Raw genomic sequence first — 24,327 nt, 5'->3', positions numbered from 1 at the left:
AGAAGTCACCGATAACAAAGGCAGTTTTCACACGCCCTCACCCTCAGGAAAATCGCGCAAAACACATGGCATGAAGCGTCTTCCTAGCGCGATTTCCTGGCACGATCCCGTTTAACGGCGCTTTTTCTGACATCATCGCGCCATCTAAGCCCCCACCAGATTCACATCCAGAATAGTCAAGGCAGAACGTTGCCCTATTTCCACACAAATCCCAGAATTCACACAAAGAAAAATCTCGTTGACAAGAATTTTGTTTCAAAGGTAAACTTATAAACAACCGTTCTTATTCTATGTAGGCATTTCCAATGCCAATAATCCATAGGTACTACAGTAAACAAAATACTTGGCATTAAGGTCGTAGATGTTTTGTCGGTTAGGAGGACATCAATGATTTTTCCATTTGTTTCTTTTAGGCCCTATCTGGAAACGCGGCAGCCCCAACAAGGGAGGAAGGCTGGCCATGTACGAACTTCTTGGGTATGAGTAATTTGAACCCTGTTCTCTCTGATCTATGGCTGGTAAGCTGTCGCCTGGCTCCGAAGTTCAGACCCATTCAGACCTTTTCTATTTCGATTCTTTATTTTCCTATTCAGTCTTTGACTGTTGCAGTCTGAAGACTGAAAAATCTCTTACTTCCTCAAGTTCCAGTTCAGTGCAAGCCCTGCTAAAACAGGAAGGGGGAGACATGGAAACAGTACCGACAAACTTGTAACCCTTGCCATTAAAGTTTTAAAAGCCGCTACGTAATTACATCCTAGTGCATGAGAACACACTGTACCGATGCAAAGGGAGGAGGGTAAATTATGGGCAACAATGATCCCTACAGCTGTCCAAGCCTAGAAATCAAAGCCTAATTAATGCTAGAAAAATACTCTTAATCCTCCTGAGTGAACAGTTCCACTCAACGGTACAGTCTCTAATCTTTTGTTTTTTGGGGGGAGGAGGGGGGCGCTGGATGAGGAGGGGAAGAGCTGGACTAGAACAGTGTAATTCAAAGCTCTCCAGCACACTCCAGCTTGGAAATGTATTTTATTCAACACACACACTCGCGCGCGCACAGACACACGTAACACACAAAAAGATAAACACTGCATGTGTTTTTCTTTGTCAATAAATGTGAAGCGATTTTTCCCTCCCCCCTGAAAACCACACGCTTGACATAAAAGCTCCTTTATAAACCATGCTTAACATCACAGACAGAAGCGAGGCAGCTGTGCGCTGTTATTGTGTGCACGGTAAATCAGGCACAAAAAAGGGGCAGCTCAGCAGGACACCGGGAGGGTAAGATGCACACTTAACCCCCTGCACACTTTGTTGCTCCATTTCTTTCCATCTTAAGTCCCCTCTGCAGTCAGTACTGTACCTGTCACGGATGTAACAGGCCGTTTTCAATCTAAATCTTGTTATGGATTAATAAGCAAACACTTTCTCGCTTATTATGCAATTTATCATGATGAAAATTGCATTGGTCTCCTCAAGGCTACATGCTGATACATTCATTTATTCAGCGGCTCTGTATACAGAGAGCAATACTAATCTTTATGACAGCTAGGGAGATGTATTAGGAAGACTAAAATAGAATCCTGAAAAATTGTGCTTGGTTTTTATGAAAGCCGTGTTTAAGACACAAGCACGCACCATGTGTGTTCTTACTCCTTTCCCCCCTTTTTTTAAGGATGAAGATTTTATTTGAAGCATTTCAGTCAGAATCAGCAACACAGATGTATTTCCTGGACTCGAGTAACATAGTTAACCAATCTTGGAAAATCTGTTTCACTGATGCCAGGAAATACAATGCAAAGACTCCCTATCAATATTCACCTCTTCCTAATGTACACAAAGTTGAGTCATCCAATGACTCAGAATGATGACTACGTGCAATTTATAAAAAGGGTATTGTTCAGGTTCATTCCATCCACATGGAAATCCACATCAATCACAGGATATTGAACAGGGTTTTTTAAAAATCTAGTGCAATGCAAGAATGCATAACAACACAATTACAGGATTAGAGAAAATAAATTGTTTTCAGAATATTATCACTAGTATAGGCATAACACATACAAAAATGAACAACAATAATTAAAAAAATCACACAATACCTAATGCAGTTAAGAATCAACAGTTAAATTCACATTACATTTTCATCTACAGACAAAAACAAATTAGTATTTTTGAGTCTGTTTTTTTTTTAAGGAAAGGCATATAAAACTAGATAACATCAATGATATATTCTGATAATAAATTAAAAAAAAACTAAACTGAAAGATCTAATCTTCCCTGGAATCCCTTTAGAGTTCTTACTCAATCACAGACTTTTCACCTTTATAAAAAAGTGTCGCTAGATGAATCTACCGGAAAAATTATGTACGGCACACAAAACACCCTTAGTTTTAATCTGGATGCTTCTGAATCTATTTACACGCTAAATGCAAACTGTAATCCTAAGGCTGTAGAGAGAATCATGTTTATTTTCCTTCCCCACTATCCATTCCATAAATAATTAAATGACGGAAACCAGTGCAAAAATTCATCAAGCGAATAAAGGGGGAAAAAGTATACTGAGCTTGATAGAAAATCATGCCGTTACCTTCTTTATACATGCAGGGCTATGCTGTTTCAAGCATGATATTTATATTCTCAAATGCTGAACATGCCTTGGAATAAGATTTTTCAGCTAGGAGTGCACAGATCAAAACACATTCTTGTCACAAGGGTGCCTTTGTTGTCTTTTTTCACTAGGTAGGATACACAAAATGCTAACGTTGCTACAGAACAAGTAGATAATATTCAATCATTTCCCTCTACAATGTAGCATTAAAATATAATATATTGCTACCTCAGACAGGAATAGGGAAATGACGCTCCAAGTGGCAAAATATGGCTGGATGGTCATTAATAGGAGGAAATCCTGGCTTAGTGTGCAGAATCCTAGATAAGTATTGTTATAATTTGATAATATATGGTAATTTGAATTTTAGGTATTTATATTATGTAAATTATAGTAAGCTACAATTTTAATGATTGCCTGGATATTTTAAGTTTATATTGTTGCCAAATAATTATGCTTTTAGGACTGATCAATTTTATAAGTAAATTTTAAAAGTGGTAATTGTTGAAATATGTACCTTTTAGATATTTATTTTAAAATGGTGTGTGTCTCGCTGATGTGCAATCATGTAATTTTGAATTGATTTCAAGAATGTGATGGCCTCTGGCTAATAAACTTTGTTGTTGTTGTTGTTGTTGATATATTGCTACCAGTGTCATAAACCATTGATGTAGATTAGGCTGTGTTAAAATAAATTTATTCACTTAAGAGGGACACCACCCTGATGGCAAAATTTAAAATTACTTGACTCTGAAAATCAGGACTCCAATATAACTTAAACCATGAGAAACAGATAGGAAATGGTGGTTTGGTTATGTTTGAGATTTTGGAACAGATGGCACCACTGTCAATTATAGCCAAAACTGTGTTTTTATTAGGTGACATTAGGGGCTAAAAAACTGTTGTGCTTTGTTTTTATTACTTGTAAAATGTTAGTGCAAAAGCAGCTAATCAGAGGTTAGAAAGCTAATTGATTTAACCATGTCTGTATTGGAATGAAAGGTAATTTCTGGATCCATCTATATTATATCGTATTTTGTTATGCCCTTTGGCTAACCTAAGTTCAACTTGCAGAAAGTTTCTGTTAAGCAAAAAGTAAATATCAAAAGTGTGGATTTTTCAAGTTATAATAAGTATAACAAGTATAACAACAAAAAAGCCACCCAAGAAAAGGTTTTGATCAATCACTTGGAGGCTGCTAGGGTAATAATTATGAATATTTTGTAGAAAAGCAAATATATCTATGCGTCAGAGCAAGCCTACACAATTGCTTAATTTATACTTGATGGCTTAATTTATATTTTATCTACAATGTGAATGCAGTTATAAATTTCATCATGTGATCCCCTTATCTACTGCATTTGTATTTTGTGTCTGATGAAGAACTGTGATCATCAGAAAGAGCAGAGAAGTACCTGCTATATTATATTCTCAGTTATTTTGCTGGTTATATTTTTCAGAATGGAGTGAATAATATCATGTTTACATTTTCTCGTGAAACAGCAAGCAACTTTGAGGGAAAAGGCAATACTAAAAACATCTATATGGACTCCTCAAGGTCATTTAAATTTTCTAGTCTTGTCTATTAGGCAACTGCAAATCTCTAGGATTGGGCAATACACAAACTTAAAGGGGGAAAAACATCTTTCAATACCTATATTGAAATCTGAGTTAAATTAAAAACGGGAAAAGGATCTCTATGACCACTCAAGCAAGGAAAAACATGAGCAACTCATTAACCCAATTAATAAATTAAGGCTCTGTGTACATAACATTGATCAAAAAATAATTATTGGGTTCCCCCGTACGAAGCCTGCTAGTTGCATCAACATATTTCAGAAACCTTGCTTTTGTCTTAAGGAAGCATGGTAAGCTTTTAAGAAGCTCACAAAGCATATTAAGACATCCTCCTTGAACTAGAGTGGCAAGATTGTTACATGGAGTTAACAATTCGTTTTGGAAACTTGAATAGAAATTGAATTACTAGTTTTGCATACATTTTTGTTATTACACCCACCACTAAAAACTGTGTGAAGTAGTCTGGACTTGAATAATCTGAAGCAAATAAAGAAATATGAACTAATGCAGTAGACTTTTTTTCTCATTTTGCATGCAGTATTCAGCCACATTTTATTTAAACAAAGATATGGCCAATTATGGAACCTAACTCCCCGCCCTCCCACGGCCCAAATAAAGAGAACTGGTGGTTGAGTCTATCCACATGTTAAAATTAAGTGATATAGGAGATTCAAGGTACAAAACTAAAACCCACTCCATAAGAATCTGGCCAAGGTCCTCAACACACACATTTTTTTTGCAGGTGTACCCCCAAAATTCTAAAAATGCATAGTCTGTATGCAACAAACTGCTTGAAAACACATGTACTGCATATTGGTCTGCAACAAAAAAACAAGATTAGAGTCCAGTAGTACCTTAAAGACCAGCAAGACTTCCAAGATATAAACTTATGAGAGTAAAACTCCCTTCGTCAGATACTGTACTGTACACAGCAGAAAATCACAACTGGCTTTGAATCCTTGCTGAGATTGTTACATGGAGTTAACAATTCGTTTTGGAAACTTGAATAGAAATTGAATTACTAGTTTTGCATACATTTTTGTTATTACACCCACCACTAAAAACTGTGTGGCAAATACATATTCCTCTGCCAAAAGTTCTTTCTAGAACTTTCTCAGCTCGAAGGGGGAGCAGAGAAGCAGCCTAGGTGGTATGAAAGGTTTCACAGGACTCCCCTGCCCTCCAGTTTACCGTTTTCCTGACAGAAACATAAACTGTGCTCCTTGTTTCAGGACACATTAAAAAAAACACCTTATGCTCAAGACACAAGAATAAGGGCAGGAAATAACATCTACCTTTTACTGGCTATGTGGTGTCACCTAGAAGCCATAACAGAGTGAAGTAAAAGAAACAACACTGTGACATACTTTGGGGAAAAGGGGATGAAAAAGAAATGGCCCACCACAGTAGGCCAGGAGCATAATTACTAGTACTGGTAAGTGGGGTGAAAACACAGCTTCCTCATGACGACCCCTTCCCCTAGTAGTTGAAATAACACCAGTTTGCTGACTGCGAAGAGTGCTGATTGAAGTACGGGCCCGCGGCTCAGCACTAATTGTATGACATATGAGAACAACCCACAGTAACTTCAAACAATCAAGGTGTCATGGTTTCCCTGGCTTTTCTCATCACTATCTCTGTGACTATACTTGGATGAGAGAGATGAGGGACCACTAACACATTTTTCAACATTTTTATGAAGCTAGGATCCCTAGAATTCTTTTTTTTTTAACTAATTTATGTGGCGGCGATGGTGGTGGAAAGTGCCATCAAGTCGTAGCTAACTTAGGGTGACCCCGGAGGGTTTTCCAGGCAAGAGACTGACAGAAGTGGTTTGCCATTGTTTGCCTCTGTGTACCGACCCTGATCTCCCATCCACGTACTAATCAGGGCCGACCCTGCTTAGCTTCCGAGAACTGATATACCCGTTTAAAATTTCAGATAATATTTGGAACAGTTCCCTGTCTTAAATAACACACACAGTCCACCAGCATCTGTAGAACAAATGTCACTCAAATGACGGCTAAATAGACTGCAGTACATCGACTACAGCTTCACGTAAGCCAAAGTACTGAAGCAGCAGCAGATGCCAAGCAAAAGACATTTGACAGTATTTTTGATTCTTGTTAAAAAACGTAAAGCAGTAATTTCCCACTTACCGATTTTTAAACTATCCATAAATCCATTTATGAATTGTTATAAATAAGGGTGTCATCATCACTTAACAGAACCTTTAAAGGATGGTTCCCATTTTGGTCAAGAGAACAGAAGTCCACCTTTCTCACTGAGGCTCAAGGCGGATTACACTACAGTCAACAGTACGACAATGGAGTAGGGTACACAAATGGAGATTTGCAGAGATTTGAAAACAAGCAGAAATCTGATACAGAGCTGAAACAGAGGATGAGCAGTTCTAAACCTGAGAGCCAGTCTGGTGTAGTGGTTAAGAGCGCGGGACTCTAATCTGAAGAGCCAGGTTTGATTCCCCGTTCCTCCCTTTGAAGCCAGCTGGGTGACCTCGGGTTAGTCACAGCTTCTCGGAGCTCTCTCAGCCCCTCCCACCTCACAGGGCGATTGTTGTGGGGATAATAATAACATACTTTGTAAATCACTCTGAGTGGTTTTAAGTTGTCCTGAAGGGTGGTATATAAACCGAATATTATTATTGTATTTTTATAATTTAGAAACTACCCACTAAGAACATACAGGAACAAACAGTACACAGTATTCTCTAGTCCCTGCCTCTTAACCAGTGCCTGTCTTTGAAACCACTTCCTTATAGTACAACTCTTGTATCTGAGTAAAAAAAGCCCTCTTGAATAAGTCGGTTTTATACAGTTTGCAGAAAGCTAGGAGAGTGGGAGCTTTCCTTTCCTCTTCAGACAGGCCATTCCATAGGGTGGAAGCCCCCACAGACTGCGTGCGTGTACGGGTAAGATGTTGACGTTGCCCACTGGCAGGGTGGCACCTACAGAAGGCCCTGTCCAGATGAGCAAAGCTGCCATGGTGCAGCACAGACAGGAAGGTGGTGCCAGAGACGTGAGAGGCCAAGGCTGTGAAGGGCTTTGTATAGGATAGTCAAACCCCCTGAACTGAGCTTGGTAACTCATTTGCTACTGACAGTGTTATGCATCATAGAATCATAGTCCTGGCAGTGGCTGATTCCACACACGTTGGATAATGCACTTCTCTTTATAGATCATTTGGAACGGAGTTTTTCGCGTGCAGAACAAAAAATCCACCTCAAACGACTGATAAAGTGCTTTGCAAGTGCATTATCCAACGTGTGCGGAATCAGCCAGTATCTGAAAGTCACCTATTCCAACTGGCTGCTTTGGATTCTATCTCCGTTTCAATACATCAATTCAATACATAGGTGAACTCACATTATGTTTTTTACAGCGTGAAACATACAAAGATTAGGATGAAGAAGGTAGCCATGCCCTGGTATAAAAGTAGCTTGTGTCACCAGATCACAAATGTTGAAAGTTTGTTAAAACAAGACAGGCTGCCGTTACGTGGCTCCCCAACATGGTGCTTAAAGGAGCTCAATGCCCTCCAACGTATTTCCTGGCACCCACTTTGCTTTGTGAGTCTTAGGCAAAAGTTACAAAAGATAGAATATGAAACAACTGGGTGTTTCAGAGGGCTCTGCAGCAGCTGACTGAGTAGCAAAATGCTAAGCTCATCCCGGGTGGACCTGCCACAGCCGTATACCCTCAGTTTGGCCACAGATTCAGACGTTCTTATGTCTCCGGCTATGGCCACCTCTCCTCATGGCTGTACAAGGAATAAATCCTCCCCTTTTCTTTGGAAACTGAAGGCAAAGTCTCTTCCCTGTAGCAATAAAGCAATATTTTGTGATCGTCCCCACGGCGGTAAATTTTTGGCAGCACTCAGTATCCTTTCTAAAAATTCCAGAAGCATCCAAAGGTTCAGCAAATTTTGGGCCCCTGTCCTACCCTGTGGTAAGCACGACAGGTATCACCTATGAACAAGATCTTAGTATGATCAGATACTTCAAAGGAAGCGCAACGCAACATAGCACTCTCTGGCCAGTAATCGGAGAAGGAAGTACGTACTTAGCAAGTTGCTTCTCGGCATCTGCACAGAGCTCTAACAGGCCCATCAACACAGCAGACACGTCCATATAGGGCTCCCACACTGTGAACCCTCGTCCTATGAGATCAATGGCAGTTCTTCTGATGGTGCTGTGCGGAGGAAGTCTGGGGCTGGGAGGCTGAAGCAGAAGATAAGTCAAAGCCTTGCCTGTGGGGGAAGAAAAAACAAAAATCCAGAGTCGGAAAAAGAGACCGAGCATGGTTGTTTGGATTTAATCTATGTATTTTGAAGTACTTACCATTGGAGCCCAGCATGGAATTCTACTCATTAGGAAGCCCTGATATACCAATAAGACACAAGCACGCACCCAAACAAGAAACCCATCCCATGGCCCTCGAGCCAGCTCAAGCGGTACATTAAAAAAACATGAGTTTTGCAAATGCCAGCTGTCCGTCAAAATGATTTCTTCAGTTGAACCGGGAGCTTATTTAGTATAATGCTATTTATACATATAACAAAAACTCAGAAAAGCAAAGTAGCTGGTCATCACGCATCACCCAATTATACATGTGGAAAGAGCCAGAAAAAGGTGAAATAATTGAATGTGCCGGGTTTACTTCAGAAACTAGGGTATCTTAGCAAAATGATGAGAGCTGTTAAATAAATAAATTTTTCCTCTAGGTGGAAAAAAAGCTTTAAGACTCAGCATGTGACTAATTTATTAAAACATTTCTCTTTCAACTTTTCCCCAAAGGGCCCAAGGTGCTTTACAACAAATGTGACAATAGGCATAAAATATCATGATAGTTTTTGAATATAAGTACCAACATTAACTACCATCCATGGTAATCCCAGAACTCTATTCGGAAAGCAGTTTGAGGTGGGTAGCGTTCATCTGCAATCCAGCAACAAGATTCAAGACAAGTAGCACCTTGAAATCCAACAAGTTTTTCCGGGTATAAGCTGCTGAGAGTCAAAGCTCCCTTTTTCTGCAGTTTTAAAGCTTTGCGGCCAGCTCCAGGCAGCACTGTTTGTTGACTCACCCTCTGATAACACATATAAACTAAACTCTGCCTGAAAACACATGCTGATTCTTACCATCCCGAAGAGCTAACATGAAAAGTATCTTAACGTGTGTAGTCTCTTTTCACGGCACTGTTAATACAGTTTACTAGTCACAGTATATGTTACACAAATGTGGCGGAACAAGGAATCTGAAACGTACTTACTCAACCTTTCTACATATACTAGGAAAAGTTGACGGCAGTAGAAAAAGAGGAAGACTCAACATGAGATAGACAGATTCAATAAAGGAAGCTGCAGACTTCGGTTTGCAAGACTTGAGCGAGGCTGTCAATGAGAGGATGCTTTGCAGGTAATACGTTCATGGTGGTAGAGAGTGCCAAGTCATAGCTGACTTATGGCGACCCCTGGTGTGGTTTTCATGGCAAGAAACGAACAGAGGCAGTTTGCCGTTGCCTGCCTTTGCAACCCTGGTGCTCATTGGAGGTTTCCCATCCAATGACTAACCAAGGCTGACCCGGCTTAGCTTCTGAGATCAGACGAGATCAGGCTCACTAGGGTTGCTTTAAGTCAGAAATGACTTTACAGCATATATCACACACACATGTGCGTGTTCCTACTCCTCACAAGTTTATTTGCATCCCCCTTCCATCTACAATATGAGGGAGAATAGCTTTTGACCGGACATACTTTGGGCTAGTTGAGATGCTGCCTGGTACCTGCTAAAATTCCTCAGTGCATAGAGAGCTGCTGTGCAGGCCCCAGACACAGTTGGTGTCACAGTGAATTGTCGATTATATGAAGCAGTGCACTTTGTGTGTGTGTGTGGGGGGGGGGAGATGCCACAGCTATAAGGTGCAGCTGCCACACGTGACCCCCACCCCCTTTGTGGCGGTATCAGTTGATACAGCGAGTGTCTCCCCATGATTTCAGCTTTGTTGCAAGCACACTGCTTGCTCTATGCATTCTCTGGCCTATCACATACTGGCGAAGAAGAACACGAACTGGGCCACGGATCAGAAATATGTCATCACCTTGAGCATAAAGTTGGATTTTCTCCCCCACCCCCGCCAAAACCCCAAGAGTTGATAAAGCAGTTCTTGCAATAACGTCAACTGTTCTCCTATCAGCTTTAACAGCAGTGGTGTCGAGAGAGGGACAGAAACGTCTTCCAGACTCTAATGAGAACCCACGCATAATCTTTAATGATCCCTTCACAACATGCTGATGACCTCATCTGAGCGACTACTAGGAGCGGTTTTCAATCTGTGTGACTTCTGCTGCCTGGGAATTAAAATCATGTGAGTAGGACTGCCAGCCTCCAGGTAGTGGCTGGAGATCCCCCGGAATTACAACTGGTCTCCAGGCCACAGAGATCAGTTCACCTGGAGAAAATGGCTACTTTGCGGGGTGGACTCTATGGAATTATGCCATGCCAAGGTCCTTTCCCTCCCCAAACCCCACTTTCTCCAGGTTTCTCCAGGTTTCACCCACAAGATCTCCAGGAATTTCCCAACTTGGAGCTGGAAACCCTACATGTGAGTGATACTGCAAGAGCCGAGTGTAGACATCCTAGCCCTTAAACTTAACCCCACCATGAATTTAATTTAGTTCTTTCCTATGGCTAAAAGCTGCCGCTTCCACAGATCCCACTGCGGTCCATGACCAGAGAAAAAAGGAAGCACAAAGCACAAAAGCAGGCAAAATATAACGTGCGAGATAAACAGATCCTGACGCTAATGCACAGCATCAAAAACAAACACTAATTACCATATTAGGAAAAATCCACCAGGACCAGTCAACTAAAGATGTAATGGTGCGATGCTTAACCAGAGGTTTATAAAGTCAAATAGTCAAAGCTCGCCAACACCTGTGGCTATGCTTTTAAGACTCTGGTAACAAGTGCTGAGAACAGTTTGTCATTTGCTGTGATGCCTCTCACAGGTCACACAATACATAAGCTGGCTCCTGTTTGAATGTAAGAGGGGCTCCTCACCACAAATCTCAAACTATACATATATGACCTATACCCCCAAGACCATTAAGCTATCTACCCCAAATACCAGTATCTTCAACTGGGGATGCCAGGAACTGCGGCTTTTGCATAGTTACTTAGCTACGGTCCTTTTCTACCAAAGGGAAAGGCAGCAAAACTAGAATTCAGGACTGCCAGAAAGCCTCAGTCTCGTTTCTTAAGGCTGTTTGCAGAAGTACCCGCACCTTTATGAAAACTGCCTGTGGCTGTCAGACAGTACAAAATACACACACAGTTGCCTCAGTGGAAGTGTTTTTGAACAACAGAGAACATTTAACCACAAGGAACACTCAGAGAAAGGAAATCAGTAAAGATAAAATAAATATCCACTGACATCAATGGTTGACGAGCAGAGGGAAGAAAATAAGGCCACCTTAAGATAATGATACGTTCATTAATAGCTCAATTAAAGTTACAACCTCTTGAGGTTCCTTATTATAAGCACTTTAAAACCAAATTAGTTTGCTAAGATTTATGTTATTACAAAGAATGCCAAATGAATTAATAATGACTGGCCACTTATGTTAAGTGTTGCTAAGTGAGCAAAGACTTGCCCCACCGTAGCTGCCTGGCCCATAGATTACTGGTGGCCAAGATTTCATATTCCATGATTTCTTCAACTTTTTTTTTTAAAAAGGAGAAACTTCAGTGCCCCCAAACTTCAGACATAAACTATTTTCATTGAGTGATTTCTGTATATCTTGACAAGAGCAAATTCTTTTTAATTTTATTTAATGCAAATGTACACAAGCTATACAAGATCACATAGATGAAATATGTCAAAAGAATAGACAACACTGTTAGCTCAAGATAGGTAGCCGTGTTTAGTTTGTCTGTAGCAGTAGAAAAGAGCAAGAGTCCAGTAGCACCCATAAGACTAACAAAATTTGCGGTAGGGTAGGGTATCATGAAAGCTCATACCTTACCACAAATTTTGTTAGTCTTATAGGAGATACTGGACTCTTGCTCTTTTCTACAAATACTATTAGCATATTCCAGGGCTTTTATTCAGCTGGAACGCGGTGGAACGGAGTTCCGGAACCTCTTGAAAACGGTCACATGGCTGGTGGCCCCGCCCCCTGATCTCCAGACAGAGGGGAGTTTAGATTGCCCTCCGCGCTGGTGCAGAGGGCAACGCAGAGGGCAATCTCAACTCCCCTCTGTCTGGAGATCAGGGAGCGGGGCCACCAGCCATGTGACCATTTTCTCCGAGGGCAACCCACTGAGTTCCACCACCTCTTTTCCCAGAAAAAAAGCCTTGGCATATTCCATTAAATGGCAGATACAAAAATTTCCTATTATTTATTCTTTGTTGTATTTATATTCTTCAGAGTGCCCGAGGTGGCTAAAAACATAAAATTTGTACAACGATAATTCAAAACCAGGAAAAGAATCAAGTACCCTGAAAAGATCCAGATCTGTGGTGTGAGATGAACTCTAGGCTGCCTGACTGAAAGGCAACGGAGGGCAGGGGGGGACCCTATTGTGAGCAAGAAAGATCCAAGCACTCAAGACCAGAACTGCTTAGCCTCAAGATCGCTGCTCAACGTCCCTTTGGGCCATTCCGTAAGGCATTGTTTTTCAAACTCTTTTTTTCTGGCAGCTGGGCCCTCAGGCAGTAGCAGAGTTGCTTGCCTCAGGCTCATGGCTCACTTCTTCTCAGGAAGAAGTGGGCCATAGGCAGGGAAAGCAGAAGAAAGTCTAGAGCTACTGAGTCCCTCCTCTTCTCTTGCCCTGGGTTCCCATTCATTCCTTCAGACTGGCCACAAGGCCTTCACAAGGAGGAACGAGATGCTCAGCTGCCGCACGCAAGATGAGTGATCCACCTACAGGCCCAGTTCTATGGTGAAGCCAACAGAGAGCAGGGTCCATGCAGAGTCCTGGTGGAAGGAACAGGTGTAGCCTATGGCCCAGTGCTTCCCAGACCCGGGCCACCAGCAACCAGGTCCAACTTGAGCCCCAAATTTGCAGGACACCACCAGTGCTCCTCCAGACACTCTTAAGACTGGCAGCTGGTAGCACAGTGTGTATGGACATGATGGAAGCTACAGCAGGCTGTGATTGGACCCTCCGGCTCCTGATGTCCTAGAGGTTTCCACTGCAACAGATTAAGATGGCTAGACCACTGGAATGGGTATTCAAAGGGGAAGGGAAGTACTGCTTCAGCAGTTGCCTCGAAATGAAGGAAAAGGTTGGGAGAGGGTCCTTTGCCTGTGGGCAGTCCAAGGATCTCAATGGGAAGGTAGGCTGAGTTTAGAAGCGGCTTCCACGTCTAAAAGCTTGAGTATCGCTGCCCTAAGCCACCCATTTATACACTGGAAAGTAAAGAAGTATATACAGGCACAATGTTTGGGTGATGAGAAAATCTGCCCCAGTGTGACATATATTGCATGAGGGAGAAGAACAGGGCTGTTTCCACATGGCTTACCTTATTCTGCAAAATAGTGAAATCTCGCGAGAAGACACTGTTATCACGCGAGAAGACGCTGTTATCGTGCGAGAAGACATGGTAACAGCGTCTTCTCGTGAGATTTCGCTATTTTGCAGAATAAGGTAAGCTGTGTGGAAACGGCCCAGGTGACCCTGCTGGGCTCTGCAGCCCTTCAGAACCAGGTATTCCCCCCCGCCCTAGGAATTCTGATGCATGATGATGCATGCTCTGAGGTCAAGGAAGTCACTGCAAGGATTTTCACAGGATGTGGCGACTAGAAGAGATCTCAATGGAGCTTGTTTGTTAACATACAGCGACAGTCATGTGGAATATTGCTTGCAGGTGGCAGGGCTGACCGCCACCAAGGATACTGGAAGGCAGTACAACTTGCTAAAATTTAGGCCTCTTTGAAACCCTAAAAGGCTTTGGTTTTTAGTTAGGTTTTGACAGTTAGGGTCTTGATCAGAACAAGTTTTTAATGTATTTATTAAATATGATTTTATAGGACATTTAATTCTGTGCTTACAACAACAACAACAACAACAACAACAACAACAACAACTTTATATACCGCCCTTCAGAGCAGCCCTCTCAGAGCAGTTTACGAAGTGTGTTGTTGTTATCCTCATGACAATTACCCTGTGAGGTGGGTGGGGCTGAGAGAGCTCCAAAATGCTGTGACTGACCCAAGGTCACCCAGCTGGCTTCAAGCGGAGGAGCGGGGGAATCAAACTCAGCTCTCCCGATTAGAGTCCTGCTACTCTTAACCACTACACCAAACTGGCTCTAAGCAGTCTAACTAGATACCAACAATTATTATGTCTATTCTGTTCCCGCTTCTCTATGCCCTCTAACATCATGTGAAGTTGCATTAAAAAGGCTTTAACTCCTTCAATTCATTGCCATTAAGTCCACCCTATACTGATCTTCCTGTGCCCTCTTGCAGCTTTATGGACACCAGTCGTTTTGGCACAACATCCCTATGAAGTGATGGGGTCTGAAAAGCACTTTGTACATTTACGGCTCTCTACTGATAACACAATAAACCCCACATTTTCATTTACATTTACTGCACTGGAGTTAACAGCTACATTCAATTAGGAGAAGTGACTGGGAACGTTCCGATCCATACTACGCTACATCATCAGCTCCTAGCATGTTAAACGCAAAATTAATTTGGTCTTCTTTTCACTTTTTTTTTTTAACTTCCATTAAAAAAACACGCAAGGCCAGCCTCAGTGTAACACAAAGCCTCTGTCATATTTATTTCTACATCCAGATTATGCATACTGAAATAGTGATAATGAATCTTGTAATGGATTATTTTCATTTCCAAATGAAGCACGCAGAAATAATGAACTACAGCAATCATCCATTAGGAAAATGTGAATGAGAGCTAAACAAGTAACTTTCCTAGATAAATGTAATTGATCATTACTGTGATGCTATTATACAGTGGCTCTTTTTAATATCATTCATTTAGCTACTTATTGCTGTGGTTGAGATAAAGTATTGATTTTTATGTTTTTTCCCTCCTACAGGCAGTTCTCAAAACTCGGCTTCTTATTTTTGTTTATTGAACACACCGCCTGCCATATTTAACCGCTGGCCAATCAGCACATCTTCCTAGGCAGCCCAGTTTAAGCTATGGGAGAGAAAACTACTTTTCAAAGCACGGCAGCCATCTCTTCCTGAGATGCACACTAAGTGTGCATTTTAATTTATTAAACATTTTACTCCCAAACCATTTAAGCCTCCCCCCTATTTAAATAAAGCACCCTGGCCCTTGAACGCTAACACATTAGCGAGCACCTACTACCTACAGACACTCTAAATATTTCTCGTGTCAACATTTATCTTGTTTAAATTGAGCTAAGGGAAGGGGGGGAAAAAAGACGAACTAAACAAAAAGTCACTGTGCTGCCCACTTCTCAGTCTGGACATCTTTGTTTAAGCTTTGACTTGGCTTAAATGAACGAATTAATATTGACAAAAACATCAACTAAGCTAATGAGTTGTTAGTTAAGGCAATAAACATGTCACATTAGAGTCAGCGCAGAGAAGAGGTAATTAGCCCTAGAAAAGCTTCGCTGATTGGGGCTGTTGCGATCCTTTGCTCTTAACCTTTGAGTCCATTATCTAGTGCAGGATGAGCAGCGCCTATGCTAATGCAAATCCGCCAATACGCATCGGCCTTGGTACAGTAGCCAAGGATTGCATTAGCAAAAAGGTGCAAAGACTGGAGCCTTTCATATTTACTCAGTGTCTATTGACAAGTGTACATAATGGCTCAAAGGATTACAATAAGCTACAGATGCCAATGGATGGGAAATAATAATACAGAACAAAACTGGTTAAGAGGCAATCCACCCATTTGGATGGGGAATGGTCAGTAAGTTCTTTATTAATGGCTAGTGCTTTCATTACCCCTCAAATCAGACTTGCACGTTCATGCCTGCATGCAGCTCTCTGAGAAAAACATTCACAAACCCTTACCTAAATGGGCAGTTGGTAGCTCATGCCAATCATCTGAATTAAGTCTGAATAAAGCCTGCAATTTAGGAATACCAGTATGAGAAATCACTAGAATAAAATCAAATATTGTTAATAATCTTAGACTTTACTCAGTGCAATTCAAGAGCTGAAAATAGGCCAGATATGATTAGGGGTGTGCACTTTGGGTTTCTGAATCGGGTAAAATGCCCGAATTGGGCCCGATTTGGAAAGGTTTGGTTTTCCGAAATGGCCCCAGCATTGCTGGGCTGATTTGGAAACACTGAAGTAAAGTTTCCCGAAGTGATTCAGATCGCTTTGGAAAGCTTCGGAGTCAAGTGGGAACACTTTTCTAGCTGTTTGCAAACAGCTAGAACAGTGCTGCTTGTTTTCAAGCTTCCTGCTCTTTCTTACCTGATGGGAGGGAGGAGGGGCTTGTTGTGACTCACTACAACCTCCCCCCCTCATTGGGTAAAAAAGGCGAGAACCTTGAAAGTAACACTTTTCTTGCTCTTGTTCGCAAACTGCAAGAAAACTGCTGCTTTGAGCTTCCCGCCTTTTTTACCTGATGGGAGGAGGAGGAGGAGGTTGTGAGTGACTAGGCAGAAGGTGGAGAAGGGAGGGGGATCAGAGAAGGTGGGGGCTGGTCAGGGAGTGTCCAATTCCTGCAGTATTTCTACCTTCCAGCCAATGGGGATTCTCTGGAAGGAGAGTGCCTCTTTTGAAATGCTGCAGGGATTGAAATTGGAGGCTTGCCTTTGGGTCAGCCTCCATTTTGCCCTGGCCTAGAGAGACATTGGAGACTGGTTCCTGCTTTCTGCTAGTTTGTCTCTGTCTCTCTGGGACTTCTGGATTTGAATTCTCTGCTGATGGTGGTGAGATTCTTCAGCGGGACCTGCTGCTCTTCTGGACTGACTGGGCCTGCAATGGGAGACTGGTAGGAAAATCACTGACTCACAGGAGGGGGCTGGTGGAGGGATAGGGAAGGGATTTTTTAAAGTTTGTATTTTAATTATTTTTAATGTTTTTTTGCTTGTTTGTTTTTGTGGTCTCCCTTAACTTGATTGTGTTTGGCTTGAATGTCTGGGCCTGATTTTTTGGGGTGGGGGGTGGTTGCTTACTTGGCTTGAGTTTGTTATTTTTGCTTTAATTTCTTGTTACTTTGGTTTGACTAATAAGGGTTTCTGTTGTGGAAGTGTAGCTGGGCTTCATTGGGGGGGGGTCTGCTCGATTGGGGTTTTTTGCTTTGCTTTGCTTAATTGGGGGGGGGGGGGCTGAGTTTATTAATTTTGGTTGTTGTGGGTTTTCCGGGCTGTATTGCTGGGCTGTATTTTTTTAAAACCCACAACAACCATCGTTCTCTGGCCGTGAAAGCCTTTGACAATACATCTTTATTAATTTTGTTTTAATATTTTTTGCGTGAATGCTAAAGGTTTTTGCTGTGTGTGTGGGGGGGTGTAGCTGGGCTTCATGGGGGCAATACAAAGGGCAGTTACAGGTAGAGAATAACAACCAAAGCAATAATCCCTGCAACAACACTATACCCACTATCAATCAATGTTCTTCACAGAAATGCAAACGCAAGAGTATAACTACTTATGTTTATCATACACAAGCCGCTAGTCCCGGGCAAAAAACCTCAATACCATGTTTCAATGTTTGCACATTTACAGAACGCAATACATGACTTAATATGCATAAACATATAGGAGACCAGCTGAAGACCGAGCAAGAGAAGCGGTCGTGAAATTGATGTGCTGTATATTAAAGAACATAAATTTCCTGTGAAAAAGACGTGTGCTGAAACAGGAGAGTATCTGGAGTCCTGTTGGGAAATTCTGGAGGGGGATTTACCCATGTTAGAGTCTATGGGATTCCTCAATTTACAAGTTCTTCGGTTTTTGAAATTCAACGTTGGGCTGAAGATAAGCCTAACACAAGTTCTTCAGTTTTTGAGACCTACGTTGGGCTGAAGAGGAGCCTTATATGGCTTCATTACAGGGGTTACCCCACTAAGAAAGGGGTTTCCCTGAGGAATTGGGACTATATATTGTTTTCCCTAAGATATTGGGACATAACAGATCGTTATTTGTAAATAACTTCCTATAAGTTTGTGCATATTAAGTCATGTATTCCGTTCTGTAAATGTGCAAACATTGAAACACTGTATTGAGGGTTTTTGCCCGGGACTAGGGGCTTGTGTATGATAAACATAAGTAGTTATACTGTTGCATTTGCATTTGCATGAAGAACTTTGATTGATAGTGGGTATAGTGTTGTTTCAGGGATTCTTGCTTTGGGCTTCATGGGGGGGGGGGGCTGCTCGATTGGGTTTTTTTGCTTTGCTGTTTGCTTTGCCTGATTTCATTTTGGGGGGCTTTGTTAACAAATTTTACAGTTTGTGTTTGGAGTTGGTGTTTTACTGTTTGGGGTTGTCGTTAACTGTTGTTTTGTTGGTTGTGGGGTAGTGTTTGTAGGTATAGCAGTGTTTTGATAGTGAACTTTGGGTTTTTGAGTGTTTAGTTCTAAAAAGGTTTTTTTTTTTTAAAGGTAGGCTTGTTGTAGGCCTGCGTTACTGTACATTTGCCTCTAAACTGAATTGTTAGCTGTTAGGGACCAAAGGGTACTTCCCCCTGTTAAATAGGCTTGTGTAGGAGGAAAGTATTTAGTAAGAGTTCAAGTTCTGTTCAAATTATATCAATACATTGGCTGCCCATTAGGGTTTTCCTGCCCACCTCTGGCACCCTTGGAACCAGGTTGGGGGGGGGAGTTCTAGTGGTACCACATGGCTGCCAGCTAGCCAGCAGGAGGCAGGCTCCTCTGGTGCTCTCCTCCCACAGTTTCCTGTAGGGCGGGGATGCCAAGCCTCTCTGACGGAGACGTTTGGTATGCAGGATGCTAGTGTGCCCAAACGGGAGATCCAGAAGGCGAGCAGGCGCGTCATGTGCCTGATCTTGAACATGATCCCTGTAGATGGGCAACCATTCTCCATAGTGGACAACTTCGACTACCAAGGGCTGCTCCATGATGCCTATCCTTGGTACATGATCCCTGCTCGATGAAGCTCCAGCCGCAGCGACAGCGAAAGAATCTGTTGCTGCTCTAACATGCCCTCATTCCAGTTTTTCTCCAGGAGCTCAGGAGCAGGGGAAGGGCATGTTAGAGCAGCAGCAGATTCTTCTGCTGTCGCTGCAGCTGGAGCTTCACCGACACAGCAGCTTTCTCTAGAGCTGCTCCCCAGGAGCAGGACGCCCAGGGAGAAAGTAGCCGCTGCCTGCCCCCAAACAATCGTTGGGAGCCCGCTTGTCCAGCAGGATTGTGACTGGAGGAACGATTTGCAAAAGCTGCTGCCGCCGGCGGCTTTCTCTGGCTCTTCAGGCAGCGATTCTAACAGAGAGGGAAAGGACACTCGGACTTTACTTCCCAGGAAAACTTGCGAGAACAATCAAGTGTGCTCCACGTGAAAAAAGTCACTTGTAGCTTGGCTCTCAGCTAAAATCCCTCTACCAGGATCCTGTGGCCAGAGCACAAAACAAGAGCTAGAAGCAAGCTCCAAACAGAGAGACCCCCCCCCAAAGTCAACAACCAAGCAGATGCAAGCAAAAAAAACCATTTACCCTCTCCCCCCTTGCACCATTCAACATGCACAAAGTTGATGATTTCTCTTCAAGCTGCTCTAAGCCATCTGAAAGAATAACTTCTTATACAGGGTTCGAGTATTCATTGAGCAGAAATACTCATTCAACCATTGTTAATATCAGTGTCAACAAAATGCTCAACCATATTCATGCCAGAAAGGAGAAAAGCTGTACTGGAAGAAGCACATATTGTGACATTTTATAACCAGTATCCTTCACTAAGTCTGCAGCGGCTCTGTATCAGCAGCTTTTCTAGAAAACTATTTTTAAGTAAAAGAACCTTGGCTTATTTTTGTCACCATTGGCTAAAGAGAAATTTAAACATGAGCTCATAAGTACAAATATACGAGAAAAAATCCTGACTTTCTGAGCCCCAGGGGAAGACTCCGATTGATTTCAAGATATCACCCAACGCCCTTTATGTTCTAACAATGAAATTAATAAAACAGTGAGACATATTTTTATTACTTTAATTGTTTTATTAAAAGAGGCTTAAAGTCCATCTCTTATTTGCCTGCCAGCTTTTTATGGCTTAACTATAAAAAAAAGAGCAAGGGTATATGGTTCTGAAGGCAGCTTATCTCAGCTAGGCTACAAGCACCTTTCTGTGCAAGCCTACAAATTAAGATTTGTGGTGCACTTTTTTCAGGAACTGTAAACAAATATTAAGAGACTCAGTGAAGAATAAAATGAAGATGAATGGGATGTTATCAATTCATTTTTCAGAACAGTTAATTCTGCCCTTATCTCTTGGACAATTCTAATAATTTTAGCTGGCTGTTACACAATACTTGTGAAGTTTCAACTCTGATCATTGTTGCAGTCAACTGAGTGTTTAAGAAAACTTCCGTTTCAGAGAGAGTGAGAGAGTGAGAGTGAGTGTAGGATGGCTTAGATGGTTCAACAACATGGAGCACATTTACAGTGCAATCCTAAACAGAATTACTCCAGTCTAAGCCCATTGATTTCAATGAGCTTAGACTGGAGTAACTCTGTTTAGAACTGTACTGCCAAAACAATCATCATCAATGAGGGAAAGAAATCCAGCTATACAAAGCCTGGAAAGTGTAGATAGTGTTACCAAGTATGCAAACACCGTTATCAGTGTTGATTTCCATAAATCAAAGCTCACTATGTTTTCTAACGGATGCCTCTTTTCTGGAGAAAGTGGGAAATGACCCTGGCATGCCATGTAGGTTGAGGTCTCCCTCCAGGGACTTTTGGCTGGAAGCTGAAGGATTTTACCTTATGCTAACTGGAGTTAAGACCATGATACAAGGGGAGCTTCAGTGTGGAACTTGAGGTAGCGATTGCTGATGAAACAACCAACCACACACACAACAAGAACAACGACAGTGTACTTATATGCCACCCTTCTGGACAGATTAGTGCCACGCTTAGAGCAGTGAATGAAGTCAGTGTTATTATTATCCCCACAAAACAGCTGGGGAGCTGGGGTGGAGAAAAGCGGCTTGCCCAGGGCCACCTGCAGAGTTCGTGGCAGTGGTGGGAGTCAAACCAGCAGAGTGCTGATTTGTAGCCCATCCACTTAACCACTATGCTACAGCAGCTCACACACCCCTCCTATAATATCAGTAAGCAACAACTTTCAAGATATCAGCATTCCCCCACCCCCCAGCCACTGAAGCAGGAAGGGAAACATGAAGCACAAAGGCACTAGGCTATGAGCATGTTTCTCTTAGATCCTTCAGAGGACATTTAATTGGCAATTATTTTATTTACCTCCCCCTCAGAAGGCTTGCAGACGGCAGTTTTTCCTGGCAGTTGGCTACGCATTATACTAACCTTCACAAATAGAATTTCTGCAAGAAGAAATACATTCAAGTACACTTTCTATCCTCAGCAGCTTACAAACCCCATGTCAGTGACCCCCCCCCCCGCCCAACTCAGGCCCTGAAATTTACCGTATTACAGAGCTGGAAGAGCCCTGTTCACATTACAGCAAATGCATATATATATCCTGTTTGTACAAGCATACATGTTTGTAAGAAAGCCAAAATGCATTCATTTATGAATGAAAGCAGGAATGACACCTGAAAGGATCTTTATGAATGAAACCTGAATACGTGTGTGATTGCAGTCATACATTCTTTGTCGAATGTAACATGAGAACTACTCAAGGTACATGTAAAAAAATCAAGTGTACACTGTACATGGATTGTACATGACTTCACGGTAACTTGTGAACAGGGCTAATGTGAGAAAGGGCTCAGGTGAAGCTAAAAGATATCCAAAGAAGCACTTCCACAGACATGGGACAAGTCTGCACTAACTCATCACTATCCCATCTAGGATAACCTTCCCATTACCTATCTACTGGTTGACGGTAGTGGGAAGTGAATGTCCAAATATTCCTCTTTAGTTTAAGAAAAGGCTGTTTCCAACTAGCCCATGCCAGTGTAACATCAATTGCTCTTTCCTTCTCCTTCACACCTTAAGAGTAGGAATGGAGATCCCACTCGTATCTGAAGAAGAGAGCTCTGACTCTCAACAGATCACACTCTGAAAAACTTGTTGGTTTCTAAAGTGCCACTGGTCTCAACTCCCGCTGTTCTACTGCAGACCTACATGGCTACCCACCTAAACTAAAACCTCCCACTGAACAATCTTGAGCAGCAGCTGCTGAGAAGGATCTCTGGCTGAGATCCCAGAGAGGTGCCATTCATCTGAGTAGAATATACTGAGGTAGATGGGCCAATGGCGTTTTTAAGGCCGCTTCATATATTAACAGGTGATGTGATACTTTACGAATTACAGATGTAAAGAGCAGAGAATCTTAAGAGAACATAGGAAGGAATATTCTAACTCAGAGCCATACTACAAGTGACGAATGACACAGGTTGGACACTTGTCAGCTTCCTTCAAGGTTTTTTTTTCCCCCTCAAGCTTCCCTCAAGTTTTGATGGGAAATGTAGGAAGCTTGGCGGAATGTTGGACAAGTGACAGTTGAAAAGTCCATTGGACAGCAGTTGGAGAGCCAAGCTGCAAGACCAGGACGCCTACACTTCCAATCAAAACTTGAGGGAAGCTGACAAGTGTCCAACCTGTGTCATTCGACACTTGTAGCTTGGCCCTCAGAGCCTAAGCCACCTCTTCATAGGAGACAAAAATAATTTACCTATTAAATATATGGCCCCCAAACATGGGGAAATGAGTACTTTACAACATGCGCTAAATACAGAACTAGAATTGAAATGGGGAAAAAAACTGGAATGGAAGCATGGCATTAACCAACAGAGCCCCCTCTCCCGCTGACCAAGCAAGATTGCTAGGGATTGTCCTGCTCAAAGGCGAAATCAAGATCAAGAGTTCAGCAGAGAGAAACAAGGCCTTGTTCTGCAACATGAGCCATCAGGCGAGATCTGCTACTATACTTCAGCTGCCGTTCAGGAAACTAGGTCTATCCTACTTGATGAGCTTTCAATGGTGAAGATGAACTTTTTAATGTGATTTCTTTTTGCAGCTATTATGTACTTTTACGTAATAGTGTTAGCAATTTAATTACTTTATTAGGAATTTTAATTGCATTATAAGTCACTGCAGGATTGTGGAAAGGCACAAAGTGAAACACGCACGTGAGCTTTGTAAACAGTCAAATTTTAATCGTGAGAGCCATATAAAGGACTACGCCTTAATTTTCCTGTTTTTCAAGAAAGATACATTTGGGGGCTGTGATCATCTGAGAGTGGACCGATGATCTATACACATTCCAAGATTAAAATGGGGGAGGGGGGTTGCAGCAGTGAGATCTTCGTATCACAGATGCTCAATGGAATAATTTCTTCATTAAAATAAATGGGGAAATGAAGATATCCAGGAATTCAAGGCAGGAAACAAAGCATGGTGATGAAATGCTGCAGGGTGTGAGTGACTGAGAATGAACACAGCTGCTTGCTTACTACTTCACACAGTAGAGAGGGAAAAGCTCAAAATGCGTATATATAGGGAGCAATCAACCTTTTGTCTTTTACAAAGTAAGGTTCCAAGAAACGCACACAGCTCCTTTCGATGCGATTTATTAGACTTGTGGGTGCCTTATTCAAATATATGCGCACACAAAACAATATCCTTATCCTCTAGGCTAGAACTTTCCAGAGAAAAAACATCCTTTGTATATTTACATTAGAATAGGCACTAAACTGCATTTAAATCAGCACGCTGCTAATAAAATTGGCTATAAAAAAGAGAAAAGGATTAAAACAAGGACTTTGCCAATCTTTTCCGTCTAACTCTGGCCTAGTTAAACTGACCTAACAATGCTATTTTTCTTCCTCTCAAAATCTGCAGAGGGTGAATCAAATGTGAAAGCAAGATCAATTCCGTTCCAAGACAGTAAATGAGCTTTAGCTCAGACTTGTTTCAATTTATGGAGAGAATCCAACTATACCAGCTTTAAGTGTATTTTTAGTCCAGCTATGAAACTATATTACAGTAC

The 24,327-nt window shown here is 42.0% G+C and overlaps 1 protein-coding gene across 2 annotated transcripts in view; it reads right to left on the bottom strand.

Annotated features, from left to right (window-relative positions):
• WDR7 (WD repeat domain 7) overlaps nt 1–24,327 on the bottom strand; it is a 252,690-nt gene that overhangs the window by 78,747 nt on the left and 149,616 nt on the right. For both annotated transcript variants that reach the window (XM_054986975.1, XM_054986974.1), the window contains one exon: nt 8,272–8,458. In XM_054986975.1, coding sequence (XP_054842950.1) covers nt 8,272–8,458 — 187 coding nt within the window. The remainder of the gene's footprint in view (nt 1–8,271; nt 8,459–24,327) is intronic.

This window comes from Eublepharis macularius, chromosome 8 (assembly GCF_028583425.1).
Source record: "Eublepharis macularius isolate TG4126 chromosome 8, MPM_Emac_v1.0, whole genome shotgun sequence".
Classification (NCBI taxonomy): domain Eukaryota; kingdom Metazoa; phylum Chordata; class Lepidosauria; order Squamata; family Eublepharidae; genus Eublepharis; species Eublepharis macularius.
Note: the sequence above shows the minus strand (reverse complement) of the source record. Positions and strands in the feature narration are given on the sequence as shown.